Below are 14,614 nucleotides of genomic sequence, written 5' to 3'. Positions count from 1 at the left end.
TTTTTATTTTCGTACAGATATTTTTGTTCCTATATATTGTACATTACTGTTTCGTCTGTTTGCGGCCGATATTTTTAGACAAACTATTTGCTCAATTTCACTGCCACCATCATAATAATAACGGTTTTTTATATCCAATAACAATATTATTTAAATGATGCCCAAATTAAATAATTTAAATGTATCCGTATAATCTTTTACGTCTGTGGACTTGGTCTTCGAGTTTCTGTAATTAAAAAAAAAGAAACATAATTATTTCATATGTACCTACATACAACATTGTAAAAGATAACATTCGTAATAAATTTAATTTACCGCAATATTAAATGTGATTCATCATTACGTGAAACAAAAAAAATAATGATGTATCATGTGTGCGATTTTACTACCACAATATCTGCTATTTTTTCAATTATGTTTTATAATCCTTGGATATTCAATGAGGTTTGGCGGTGTTTTTTTAAAAACATTAAAACAATTTATTTTTTTGGCCTTATATAATTAAAAAAAAAAAAAACAAGCAAGTGCCGTGAACCTTTAACATTTGAATATTTTAAACTTGATCAGCTATCGGTTCTAACAATCTGTAAGGAAATCATAAGAGTATATTTTTTTATTCTTACGTAATTGTGATACTTACTTCAACATATATAGGTTGTGGATCTTCTTTGCGGTCGGTGTCATTTGTTTTTGTCGTGTTGTCCGTAGATAATAATCTTATTATAGGAAAATCCTTTGCAGTTTCCCCGACTCTTGCGCGTGGATTCTTAATAGGAGCTAAAACGGGTGCCACTAGTACAACTTTTTCGTCTCGGTAGTTATTCGATTCACCATCAACACAATAGATACATACGAAGTAAATGAAAACTAACAGTTCCCTTGACAGTATCATCGTGCTCGAGTGAAGTAAATATTATAATGGAAGCTTTATTTATAGATTTTTGAAGTATATTATAATCACGATTTACTATGCGTGATCTCTTCCGAGTGTTACCTCGTATGAGATCATAAAAAATAAATTCTGCTGACCCGTTTAAGTTACGGCAGGCATGCCTAACTGTGATTGACCCATAGCGTACACATATGAGTATATGCACAAGTGCAATATCTAATATCTATGGGGTGGCAAAACGACCAGAAGGAATTTAGACGTCCTTGTCGAACAACGGGAATGTAAACATTGCCAATTATATAAAAGCTACAGGTTTCTACCTACTGAGAATTTCTGTTAAGAAAAACTCAATAATTTTCTTTTGACCCGAGCCGAGGTTGAACCCCAGGAGCCTTATAAATTAATCGCTAGACCAATAAGGTACTAGCAGTCAGAAGTACATCACATCGTTATGTAATCATATTAGAAACTGTACATATTGTGTACTAACCTCACAATGAGTCATATATGCATCGTAATTTCTGTACTTAATGACATATGATTAAAATGAACTCTATTTCTGAGTTCTATAAATATAATGGAATTTAGATAGGGAATTTGATAACGAAATAAACTGAATACAATTTTAATTAAATTCAAATCTTCAGTTTTCAAGTATTTAGTTTATCTTTAATTCCAATTAAGTTTATTCGTGTGCGTGTATTAGTAACCAACTAGTAGAATTCAAATTCCGAAAAGGAGATCAAAATTGATAATTCAAAAATACTTGCAAAAGTTGCTAAAATATATATTTTATATTTATACTTAAGGACGATTAATAATTTATCTGAAATAGGCATTCTTACGGTGAATATCATGACATGTTTACTTACATCTAATTAACAACTACTTTAAATTGAAATTTTCTTAATATTTCTAATTTTGTGATTTTCCTATCGCCAAAAAGAAGTTATTATAATATTAGCTAAAATTTTTGACGGATAATGTTGTCATGTCATTTATTTTTTTACTGATGATCAATATTATAATTTTTTATGCATCCATAATTTATTAAACATTGCTACTAAATATATCAAAATGAACGCAGTCTAATGAAATTGTATATTATTATTTTTTTGGTATGGCAATATTTGTAAATACTTATTAATTCATCTCCTGCTAACAAAATCCGGTTCACTATAGGATATGTGTTATAAAGCTTCAAAGTCCAGTAATAGTACCGACGTATAAGAAATTCACGAAAATAATGCTTAATTTTTACGGAGTATTATTAGAATGTTGTTAATTTTTTTAGGTCCAATTCAGGTAACCATAAATTATGATAAAATTATTATAGTTTGTTATAATCACTTACTTTGTAACTAAATTTACTAAAAAATTCTAAAAAAAAAAAACAAATTAATTGTATGTATACAAATCTTTCCATTAAAGCATGATTCAAGTTTTTAATAAGCCTAATACCTTCGCATACATCATTTTAGTATGCTATGATTTTAATTATAGTTAAAATTATTTGTTAAAGGCAACTGTAAAAATAAAAGAGACTAAGGTTTTTTAATATATCTTAATAACAAACAATACTTTAAATTCACAAACTTTGTCCGATCCTTTCTTGAACCTGTTTCTGCGCAATGTTGTATTCTTATTCTATGACGAGTTTCACGCCATATATGAGTTCGAAAACATCTTATAAATAATAATTTAAATAGCCTTTAAGACTGGTTTATCCAGTCACATGGGGAATCCTATGCATTGTCTCACTTACGACGCGAAATAGATATATCCATAACAACCTTTTGTCTATAATTATATGTAATTTATTTTAAGTACTCAAAACTTGATTATATGACGATCAGTCGAAAATTTGGAAGTATTCATTATTCTTCAACTTCGAGAACCTTCATCATATTCTTATTGCTGCAATGAAAAACGAATACATATTAAATAAATAAATTCTCTTTATTTATAAAATGTATCATTTGAAAATTTACCTTGAGTGCGATTAAATCTCTTAAAAGTTCTTCGTATGACTTTGTGGGGGCTACTTTAACAGTTTGAGTCGGTGCTATGGCTTTAACTGGTTCCAATGTCATTACTGTTTCACTAGCTTCTATCAAGGGCGCTTGCTTTGGCGTCGGTTCAATAGTGTGCGAACCTACAGCCGGCTTGTTGAAGGCTTCGTTTACTGGTGGTACCAAGACTGTTTGTAGTATCGGCAACGGTCGCGTTGTTCGGATCTCTGTGTGAGGCACTTGTACGGCGGCTGCGTTTATATTTTCCATTGTCGATGCGAATGTAAGAACAGGCGATGGCTTCACGTTAATATCCTTTGTTAAGAAAATCATAGTGCCTTCCATAGGATTTACTATCTCAATCGATACGGAACACATTAGAACTGTTGCAAACAAAATAATTACGTTACTTTTTGACATTTTAAATATACTAATACGTTCTAAAGTAAGCACGAAAGCACTCTGCGAATGATAAAACTTGACTGTCTTGTTACCAGTTTATGCATTCTTGTCTTGGTGTTACATTATGTAAGAATATATTTCCATTTTAACATATCCAGTTCGACTATAATATTTTTATTTGAACGCGCAAACGCGAAAACGCGACCTTCTAACGTTTTAAATGACTTTTCAATGCTTCAATTTATTTTAAATATTTTTTTAATTTAGATTAAATATAAAATTAAAAACAAATATTATGATAGAATTAATATAAAAGTAAAAAATACTTACGAATAACAATACAGATGACAAGAAATAATATGATTATGAGAATTGCGTGTTTATTCATTATGTACACCTTCTATGATATCATTTGTTGCAGACAGCGATGGAAACATTTACTTGTGATATATAAATAATATGGTCTAGACCAGGAGTCGATAAAGTATTCAGCCGTCATAAATAATTTAGTTTTATGAATTTCATAAATTTATTGCATTTAAATATGTAGTCAAGAGTTTTTGGTTTTTATGTAAAACATAATTTCTTTAAAAGAAACGAATAAATGGTACGGTAATTTTACAATTATCTAATAAGTTAAAGTTTATCTCCACATATGGGTGAATTTGTGTGTTAATAAAAAATTAATGAAGAAAATACCTACTACTATTAATAAAATTTCAAATAATTTTAAAACTGATTTGTTTCCACATCCAGATAGTAAAGAGATAGAATAGAATGAACTTCGTTTTTAAAATGATGATAGGAAAACCCGATATTTATTGTCATGCTGGTGTATACTACTAATCATGGCGGTCGGCTACACGTTATATGCTACAGCGCTATCTAGTATTAAAGTAGTTGGTATAAAAATTTAAAATTACACGTAAGCGTAAATTTTCGAGATAATTCGAACAGTGTCGATGTTTATTGATCTTGGAATTAAAGAAGAATTACTTTCGGTTCCAGACAAAGGAATGACAGATAGACAGGCATGTGAAAATGTATGGGTATCTTTTTTTGTTAAGAATTGGTTCGCTGTAATACAAAAATGCCGAAAGACATACATAATAATATACTTAATATCTATGTTTGAGTAGATTTTTAACTTTTATCTCTATCAATGTCAAGTCTCAGTAAACAAAATACCGAAATGTTCATCGGTCCCCTGACTATAATTCCGTCATGCTTGCGACCTAAAGATTGAGATTTTATTTTATTTATTTGATTTATTTACTAACAACCACTTACTCCATACACAGGGGAAATCAACTTAGTTCATTAAAATATCTAAATTAAATTATTAATTTTAAGTAAACACATCATGGATATACTAAAACTTACATATTTGAATCGTCAAGTCGTGAAGTCGTGAAGTCGATCCTAATCCCCTGGGCTATTTTCGTCTCCACTCCTAACACAAGCTATAAGTTTAAATAGAGGGGTAAATAGGAATATTAGTGATTCCTTATAATGAGGCATTGCTACTATTCTTTAAAAGAATTATAATATTAGAGATATATTCTAGAGAATGTCCTAGAATAGACTAGCAACTTCTATTAAATAAAAGGTCCTAATTTTGTGCGTTTACAGATCATAAGGGCTCATCAGGCAAGGCAGATCACCAGGTTATCAGGATGTAAAAAAAAAGTCATTAGCAGCGCGGTTTAATATTACACTCCTGTGACTCAGCACGTCAAACTTAAGCCTCACCTGTCGTGTCAATTTTTTTTAAATAATATATGTGCTACTAGATGGTAAGTGTCACTCACCCTTCAAAACGGAACACAATAATACTGAGTACTGCTGTTTGGCAGTAGAATATCTGATTATTGGGTGGTACCTACCTGGATGGGCATGCATGAAATTCTACCACCAAGTGAACTTGGCGTCTTATCGAACTATATGAGTGAAATAATAGATACTGGGGATATCATCATCAGACTAAGAAGATTTATTTATAATTATATTGTAATATAAGAAAAAAATCTTCCTTATAAATAAAAATGGATATTTGTGTGTTCGTCCTCTCTAAACCATATCTAAACTTTAGTGTGGTGTGCTGCGTACGCTAGCGAAACGCTGTTTAAAAAAAAACTATATTTATTTTTTGTAGCATTTAATATTAGAACTAAACGTATTATGGAGACCCTCATTTTACCCGAAGGCGCAACGAGTAGTTGTTATAATACTAGCTACTCGTTATCTATGGCCATACATGCATGTGCCATAGATTTCCACTTGATGTTTTTTTTTTTCGAACTGTTAGTAGCTGTTGGCCCTAATGGCCTCTACAGCGTCACCGGGTGGGATAGGCGAGCTAAACTACTCAAGCCTAGTGTTGAGAACCCACTGAAGGGCTCAGAATACGCGCATCCTAAGGGCGCCTCCTGTGAGGCTGAACCTCGTCTTAGGGCGCCGCCGTCGTCGTCGTCTGCATGGAGCCTCGACCCCGCCGTCGGGGTCGGTGTGTGTTGTTATTGTTACCTATGAGAGTAGAATTGTCGGCAGTGACTCTGTCTGTGTAAACATCAATTAGACATTGCCATTTTCTGTAATTAATTATTAAGAAGCTTATGTTGCACAAAATCTTGTTCAACATTCAAGCTAATTCAAATTGACGAATTTAGATTCGTCCTAAACAACTACAAGTAAAGCATTTATGACTTAGATCCTATACTGTAAATAATGATCCGATCATAAAGTTAGTATGGGGAATTTAATGCATAAAATATTCGAGGTCACACTACACATTAAGGAACTCAAAAAACCCATGCTATTTCAGATTTCAACGCTTAACATTCTAATTTCGTTCATTCAAACCTTAAGTGATGGTTGATAATGTCCTTGCCTTGGGTTCAACTTAAGGGTAATTTGTAATCTCGACCAAACATACGCACATGTTACGTGACTCATAGGTATATCCAGAATCTTGAATGAGGCTGTCGATGTATGACACATTGTATTGTTTCGTCTATTACACCAATTAAATTAACAATTATATGCAACCAGATACGTATTAAGTAAATTGACACTTTAATAATTTTTGCTTTATAATATAAAGTTGTTAATAGACATTATACCATAATACCGCCTTTGATATGTCAAAGGCGGTATTATGGTTAATTAAGACCACGAATATAATAAATCACGAATGTAATAAATTGTATGTATATTATTGATGCGTTATAAAAAAAAGAGAACATATTATTTTGAAAGTCATATTTCCACTGCCACTGCCAACTTCAGGCTGTTACGGAGAATTTCATAACATTTAAACTCAATATTCTATTTATAGACCCGGGCTCTGATTCTCAGAAACCGTAGCCTTACACGCTAGCAGAGGCAACGGGATCGTTTCAACGTACAAATCCGCTGCCCTAGCTTTCCATGCCGAGCTCTGTTCATCGTTCGGTGGTGCTCTCGTCAAAGTAATATATGTAGTATGGCAGCGCGAGGTAATACTGGCTGCCGTCCTCCTATATGCCACTTGAAACAGGAGTAGGCTGGCAATTAGACCAAAAAAGTATTCCTGTTATATGATTAACATAAATTATTATACACATATACGGGTGACAACGACATCGTTCTGATTATACAGAAAACTATCTGACCTGCTTCGCACGGGTAGAATAAGATATTTACAAACAAAGAAAAATGCTAGTTGTTTTGTTTAGGGCTTCCACTTGCGTACGCAGAACACGTAATCAAATCTAAGTCTAATTACAATCGGATGAATAATTTAGAAATGTAGAGAACAAACTCAGGAATTTTATTTATTAAGAAAGAAGAATTTATGAGATATAAAATTTCATACATTTTTAACCGCCTTAAAAAAGAAGGAGGTTATAAATTTGGTCTGTTTCTGTTACGCATTCTAGCTTCGCCGATTGTGACCCGTTTTATATTCTTTTTTAATTGTTTCTTTAAATTTTATGACTGTTCTATAATCAGCTTAAAAAATATATTTTATATGATAAGTCGATATCTTCACCTATTGTATACCAATTTGAGTTATTGTGATTAAATTTAATATGTCTCTAGTTTTAGGATAATCCCATAAATAATATTATCTATTACAACGCCTGGTTTTATAAAAAAGCAAAGTCTTAAGAAAACATTCTGCTAAATTATTTTCATTACTTATTTTCATTATTTTTTACTTTTTCGTCATGAAGTACATAATTGTTTTAAAATAAATTCAGGCGGGGTATCCAAATAATATTTTACAAGACTAATGATCGCAGAGGATTTATATCTCGAGTGATTGTTGATACCATGGCGATACAGAATTCATATCATATGTAAATACTCGACTTTTTAATACATTTCTAACTTAGTTCCTCTAACTACTATAGTAAGGAATAATTAATTAAATTTATAAATTTAGAATATGTTTACAAGTAACAATTTATTTACTATATTTTTATTTAAAAAAGCTTTAATAATAAAATACAAAAAAATATGGCTCGGTAAATTACTTAATTTACATTTAAATATGAAAAAAAAAACAATTAAAATTGTTAAATGGCGTTGTGGTAACCATTCTATATTATATAGGAAAAAAAAGCTAGGTAATTCTCGACTTCACCCACGTAAAATTAGCTTTGTGATGTGGTGTATTATAAGGGACGTAATTTTAAAATGACGGTTATAAATTGATTCACTCTCGAAGGCGCACTTTTGTGCTTACAAGATGTCTTAGCATTGCGTTGAGACGACTATGAATAAAGATATATTTGTTTATTTCATTTTATTAAAACAGCGATAATATAAGATGGAGGCGCGCACCTTCGTGAGTGAATAAATCTATATAAGATATTTAAATAATTAGAAAGCAACGATAGTCTAGTGTGGAGACCGTTGAACTGCCACGATAAAGTTGTATTCCACAGTTCGCATTTTTCGAAGTCATGTTCGTAGCTCTATATTTATTGTGTATTTTTCTCTGAAACCTGCTTGGATAAGAGTTTACAAAGATATAAAAAGTTTGCATCATTATCTGAAAAGCCTGGCAATGCCTATTCAGAATATAAACATTTTTCAGTTATCGAGGAAAACGACATCTGTTTAAAAAATGTCTATCAATATAAAAGTACAATAGTGATAATTTTTGTATTAACTTATTACAACAACCTGTATTACGATTAATATTTTTTTAGTTTTATTTTCCAAGAATCATTTGTTTTTAGTTTTATTTGGTTCGATATGTATGATAATTATCATTAATTATAATTAATGTCAGAAGTTAACTAATAATAGCAATGTCTTTATAGTAACCAATCTACTCTATGATAAAAATTATAGCAAATTTATTTACATTTTTTTACATAAATATTACCCTAATACAAATTTAATGACGGGGCCTTCATCGTGAAAATGTTGTACAATTTGTAAAATAAAATATTTTTCTTCATTACTGACTTGTTTTTCAAATAAAGCATTATTCGCAGGGCAATTTATTTAAATTTGGAATTTTCATTTAGACATCTTATCCTCATCTTCTTATTGCCGCCTCCGCCTGCAGTATTGAAATTTCGCAAAGCAGTTTTCAACGAGTAGAAATGGCAAGAAATTCGCTTAGTTCCTCTTTTAAAACAGACTAGAATTACAATGACGTTAGTATCCACAAATATTATTTTTGAATCCGTCTTGCGTTGGAAACCGATCTCTAATCCAAGAATATTCATCCAACAAGTATCAATTTAATGAGTAATGAGATTAATTTTATTTTATACATTTTTCTGGCATTTTATTAAAACTGGGGTATCCCAATGCCCATTGCCCAAAAAATCTCTGTAGTGTAGGTATGCAAGCGAAAAGTTTATTTTTCTAGTTGTTTATCAGCTTTTATGGAATACTTTTGTATATTTTTCCGTATAAACAGTATATTATCAAAAATTATATATATTGTGAAACAGACGAAGTTGTTCTAGAACTTTTGTAATTTACTCTATTGTAACTAGTTATAACCGCTTTATCCAGTTTTAAGAAATAAGTTAATTTAAAAAAAGGATTTATATAAAAAATAATTATCATATTATGACGTCAATAGTGGTCGACGTTATTTATAGTGTATCGCTATTCGCACCAAACATTTGTTATACATAAATAAAATAGTCAAATGTATATTTAATTTATCTTTATTTAATTAATTAACGCTACTTTAATAAATAGAGTCAGTCATAGAAAATTGATTAGAACATGATAAGCAAATATTATGCTTTTTAAAATGTTAATGTATTCAGAAAATATTACTGGTACATTACGTATTCACAGATAATCATTTATATTTAAAATCATAACCGAGCAACCGTACATATAATTCGATAGGAAAATTACAATTTATTTTACAAATTTAAAATAACATCATAAAAATATTTTTTTACTAACGTGGCTTAAACAGTTAATCGAGTTTATTTGACATTTATTTCTTTTGTATTCGTAAATCAATTCAACGTATTTTTGCCATATTAATATCGTTACAATGTTTGCCAATTAAAATATAATCTACATAATAAGGATTTTCTTTACATATAATTTATCGTAAAAAAATCTATATTTATTCTCGATTTTCATTTATTTTCTTTAGTAATTATAAAGAAAATAAATAATGACATCTCTAGCCTTCTTATCAAACTCGATATTTAAAATAACTCATCTAGTTTAAATAGCTTCATCGTCATCATTATCATTGCAATCATGATAACTGTAGGAATAAGACAAATATTTTACATTAAAAATTGACAAATAGTATTTATGCATATGCAACGTTTATGTACTTCTATAAAACATATTATGCCACTGGCATGGAGTATCGCTAAACTCATTGTAGGAAGTATTTGGCGTACAGCGCCCAGCGCTAGTCTTTGGAGTGTCTATAACGCTTATAAAGTTTATAATATCATATTTAAGAGACTAGGACGGCTAGGAAATCATCACTGTTTCTTGAAAGAGGTCCAGTTTTGAAGGCAGCAGCACCAAATCCTTTATTTCTGCCGATGAGATCGGGGAAAGGAAAGTTTGGCACGCCTCGGTGTCTGACGTCGAGAAGACCGTCGCCAAACGAAGCCTGGAATTAAAAAAATAAAGTCTCAGTCATAATTTTTATAAGCATTTACCAAATATATATCTTGAATATATTCAAAATTTCAATATACTACAATTAAGTTTTAAGTAGTAACGAAATTTCAATTTAATAAAAAAAATATGTGTTCTCAACTTTCATCAGCTCATGCTTGTTTTAAACAAGGTATGTTTCTTTGAAACAGAGGAATGTTTTGAGAAGAAGGTTTTGTGATTGTTGACGGATAAATATTTATTTGTGTTATTGTTATTGATTTCACCCTATACATTCATGCAGAGGGCTAATTCCACTAACGGTAACGATACATTCTCGATTCTATCCGATCCAACTTCGACTTTTCCTCACAAATATTAAACTCAGCTTAATCGTGGCTGAGGACTAATTCTACCTATTTATATCGGTTATGGTACGATTCCAATTACATTCTAATCCAACTTTGATCAAACCGCAACTGGATCTTTGCGCTTTTGAATAGGAAAACGGCTGAACGGCAACGATTATGTTTCGAATTGATTTTTAATTTCGATTAGAATTGGGTTGTTTCAAGTTTATATTTATCGCCGAACATGAGATGAAGTAAGATACATATCTCTGACATTTGCTTATAATTCATGGTCTTTTGAATCGCACTTGTGTAGACGCGATACATTATTGACTTTAGTGTTTTACGTCTTCATATTATGCAATCAGTATCGTCGCTACCGTTTACGTCACATATTTGTTTATTATGAAATAAGTACGTGTATGGACAAATGGAGGACCATCTGATGGTAAGTGATCACCTCCTCTCATAGACATAAGAAATGTTAAATATTCATTCATCGCTCATGCGTCATCAACCTAAGGAACTAAGATCCATTGTGTTCACTAACCCTTGAAACCGAATAAAATATGTACTTAGTGGATGGTACCTACCCAGAAAGGTTTGGCAAAAGCCAAAACCAAGTGAGCGCACAGTGGCAGGAACATAAATGATCATAAATATTAACTAAAATGAGTAGCGTAGCGTATGGTAAATGTGTGTACAAAAATAATGTAAATTGCTTATTTATGAATCACTTTTTTTTTGTTTACTTACATTACATTCATTGATTCACTCTCTATATTGATGTATTAATTAACTAACAGTTAATTATTGAAACTACATTAAACATTAAACTACATTGAGCAAACAGTTTGTACGAGTACGAGTGAGGTTTTGTAAAGTAACATTGCTTGACAGTAGATCATGACATGACATGATCAAAATGTTATTTTGTCACAAATAAAAATTATAATAACTTTTCCATTTCACTTTGTTATAAATCAGGGAATTAATGAAATTCTTATAATGGTAGTAAAAAAAAATTACTTTCGATGGTTAAATAATAAATAAAAAATAAAGCTCGGTTAAAAGTCACTTGAACAGGACAGGATTGTAAATTGAAAGGTGAACATTAAATGAAGGTACCGAATTTCCTGTTTAATTCAACCAGGATATGAAAGTCTGACCTTAACATTCAATGATTTAAGATAACGACCGAACGAATTCAATTGATCTCTTTAACTACCATATTGTTCTAGTGACTCGTTTAAATGGCAGCTACTAATTCATCCTGAGATTCAGGATTCAAATTTTAACGGGGTCAAAGAAACCATAACTTTATCTCGAAATTCACAGTATCAACCCGGAGATTTAAAGTTTTTTGTTTATGATATAGGTAGGTGGACGAGCAAATGGGCCACCTGATGTTACCACCGCCCATAGAATTCACAAAACACTCCCATTGCTGGGTAAATGCGTAAAGCCCTTGATTTTACATCTAAGCGCTTTCCGGTCGTATACAAATGTCATTCCATCGGAGACCAAGAGAAAATATCTCCTGTGAAATTGATTTACCTCATACGAAAACGCTATTTGTGACAATTAGTCAGTCGAACATCTTAGTCGTTTATAAATAAATATGATAATTATATATTTTAGATTGAATATTACTGGAATAAACTAAATAGTGAATATTTGAAAATTTGCCAAGTATCCTGTTCGAATCAGGATAAAAAAGCCTGACCTTTAAGTGATGTAAGATAAGAAGATCCGGACCGAATGACACATTTTAAGTAACTTAAATTTAAAATGGTATTGCTTACGAATTTTACGTCCTATTTGAAGGCGGTAAGGTTTATATTAGTTTATTTATATAAAAAAATATAAGATAATAAACAATTAACATTAAACGTATGCCGCCTACGAAGGTTTTATTAACATTTGCAAATTAATACTATTCTCTCAATGAAGTATGTACAAGAGGATTACTAAAGTATATATTCGATAACATAATAAAATATTGAGATGTTAATTAGTAGAAACATCAGGGAGGTACCCTGATGTTTCTATTTAATGGTATGTATTTTAGTTTGAAAATAAATCGAAGTGTATTTATTTATACACGTCTATTCATTTATTGGAAACCTCTAAATGGGTGTATTATTGACCAAAAACAAATAAACATCTATACTTTTTTAATAATAATTAATTACTAGTAATTTTGTTTGTGGTTAATAGTTTAACATTATGATAGTATATAAGATAATAATAAAGGAAAATGAAAAAATGTGATTACTAAGAATTTTGCTTACTTGTAATTTTCTTTAAGCGAAGTAATCATGGTAACACAAAAAATATTTCCATTAAAGATGACATTGCATTTACGGGTTGCAAAACATTATGTTGACAGGACGAAAACATCTTTGATCGAGACGAATACGAAAATTGTGGTGTACGATAAGAGCGGATGATGGATGGACGTGACCAAAAAAGCTTAATAAATCCTCAATTAATTAATCTTTAAATTTTACTTACATCAGGTTGGAATCCGTTTAACGAGTTAAAGCCGAAAGCTGAAGAGGCACTCTGACTTCCCGCCAAGTTGTTAAACCCACCGCCATGGGCTGATGCGGAAGACGCTGCGCCGGAAAATGATGAACCCGCGCCGTTAAAGGAAGCCGCTTGACTGCTGGCCTGGCTACTACCGAAACCACTGAAATTTTTTTTAAATAATAATTATTAGTTTGTTCCAAATATTGTATTCTATGAAAGATTTATAAATAATAATCAGGAAGTAAAAGTTCACATTATTTTAAATTTAAACATAATATATTAAATATAACTAAAAAAATGATTACTATTTATTTTCTCCAGTAATTTATAACATTATTTAAAAACTTAAACTGATATTATTACTTTTAAATATTTTTTTTCGTATCAAAGAATTTTAAAGTAAGGTCTTATTGAAGTTATTAACCACATTAAATTTAATGAATTACCTTCCAAAGCCATTAAAGGACGATGCTTGGCTCGCTGAATGTGACGCACTAAATCCTTCGTTAAAACCAAAAGAAAAGGATTGGGCGGCTGAATGACTTATACCGGCACCACTCGCACTACTGCTAACACTCGCTGACAACCCCCCGTTTCCAGTCGGCTTCACGTTGAAACTATTACCCCATCCAAATCGTGGCCTCGGTTGACTCGACACACTCTTTCCACCTTCACCCGGAAGAAGAGTACTGGGGTCACGTTCTAAATGTTCCAATATCGGAAGAACCGGTGGAGTAATAATCGGCTCCAATTTTTTCTCTTGCCTCCGCTGGTCTGGAAATACGAAGCCATTGGCCGGCGCAAGGCTTACGAAACCCGCAGCCATACATAGACAGAGACACGTGTAGATGAACTTCATGTTTGAGCCCGTACTATGTTAGATTGACGATGTTTGTTGTATTAATAGGGTCGCACGAGGTCACCCGAGATGTTGGCATGCGGCTCGTGCCACAGCCTTCAGAAAACCCACTGCGCTATGCCTGGGCCGTCGTCCTGTCCAATACGTGTATCCCCTCTACGAAACACATCTCAGATTTGTTTCGTCATAAGCGATATCCTTATGCAGATAACGGTTTTATTGTTAGGACAAGTTTAGATAGTCGGAAAAAAATGAAACTCAGATACAATGCTGGAAAATCCAAGTGGACCTATTTATTACTCTTTAGTATTACAACCACGTATACATCTATAGTTAAATTATTGTTTGTCTAACATACTACGTGTCAAATTTTTTTAGTGGAGTCAACTAGTTGTTTGTCATTTAAATATCGAATCGTACTATCGAATAATTACGGAAATATTCATAATCGATTTTAATGTTTATT

The 14,614-nt window shown here is 31.4% G+C and overlaps 2 protein-coding genes across 2 annotated transcripts; both read right to left on the bottom strand.

Annotated features, from left to right (window-relative positions):
• Nucleotides 1–2,414: 2,414 nt before the first annotated feature.
• On the bottom strand, nucleotides 2,415–3,386 carry LOC125065143. Its single transcript, XM_047672611.1, has 2 exons — nucleotides 2,884–3,386; nucleotides 2,415–2,809 (listed from the first exon to the last, which is right to left on the bottom strand). Exons 1-2 carry the CDS (start codon nucleotides 3,322–3,324, stop codon nucleotides 2,804–2,806), a joined length of 447 nt encoding a protein of 148 aa, XP_047528567.1. The 5' UTR covers nucleotides 3,325–3,386; the 3' UTR covers nucleotides 2,415–2,803.
• A 6,144-nt stretch (nucleotides 3,387–9,530) lies between these two features.
• LOC125065138 (nucleoporin nup189-like) lies at nucleotides 9,531–14,279 on the bottom strand. The gene is made up of 3 exons (XM_047672599.1): nucleotides 13,736–14,279; nucleotides 13,272–13,449; nucleotides 9,531–10,417 (listed from the first exon to the last, which is right to left on the bottom strand). The coding sequence occupies exons 1-3, from the start codon at nucleotides 14,146–14,148 to the stop codon at nucleotides 10,256–10,258; spliced, it is 753 nt and encodes a 250-aa protein (XP_047528555.1). The 5' UTR covers nucleotides 14,149–14,279; the 3' UTR covers nucleotides 9,531–10,255.
• Between the last annotated feature and the right edge of the window lie 335 nt (nucleotides 14,280–14,614).

This window comes from Vanessa atalanta, chromosome 1, assembly GCF_905147765.1.
Source record: "Vanessa atalanta chromosome 1, ilVanAtal1.2, whole genome shotgun sequence".
In the NCBI taxonomy this organism is placed as follows: Eukaryota; Metazoa; Arthropoda; class Insecta; order Lepidoptera; family Nymphalidae; genus Vanessa; species Vanessa atalanta.
The sequence above is the reverse complement of the archived record's forward strand: the minus strand, read 5'-3'. Positions and strand labels throughout refer to the sequence as shown.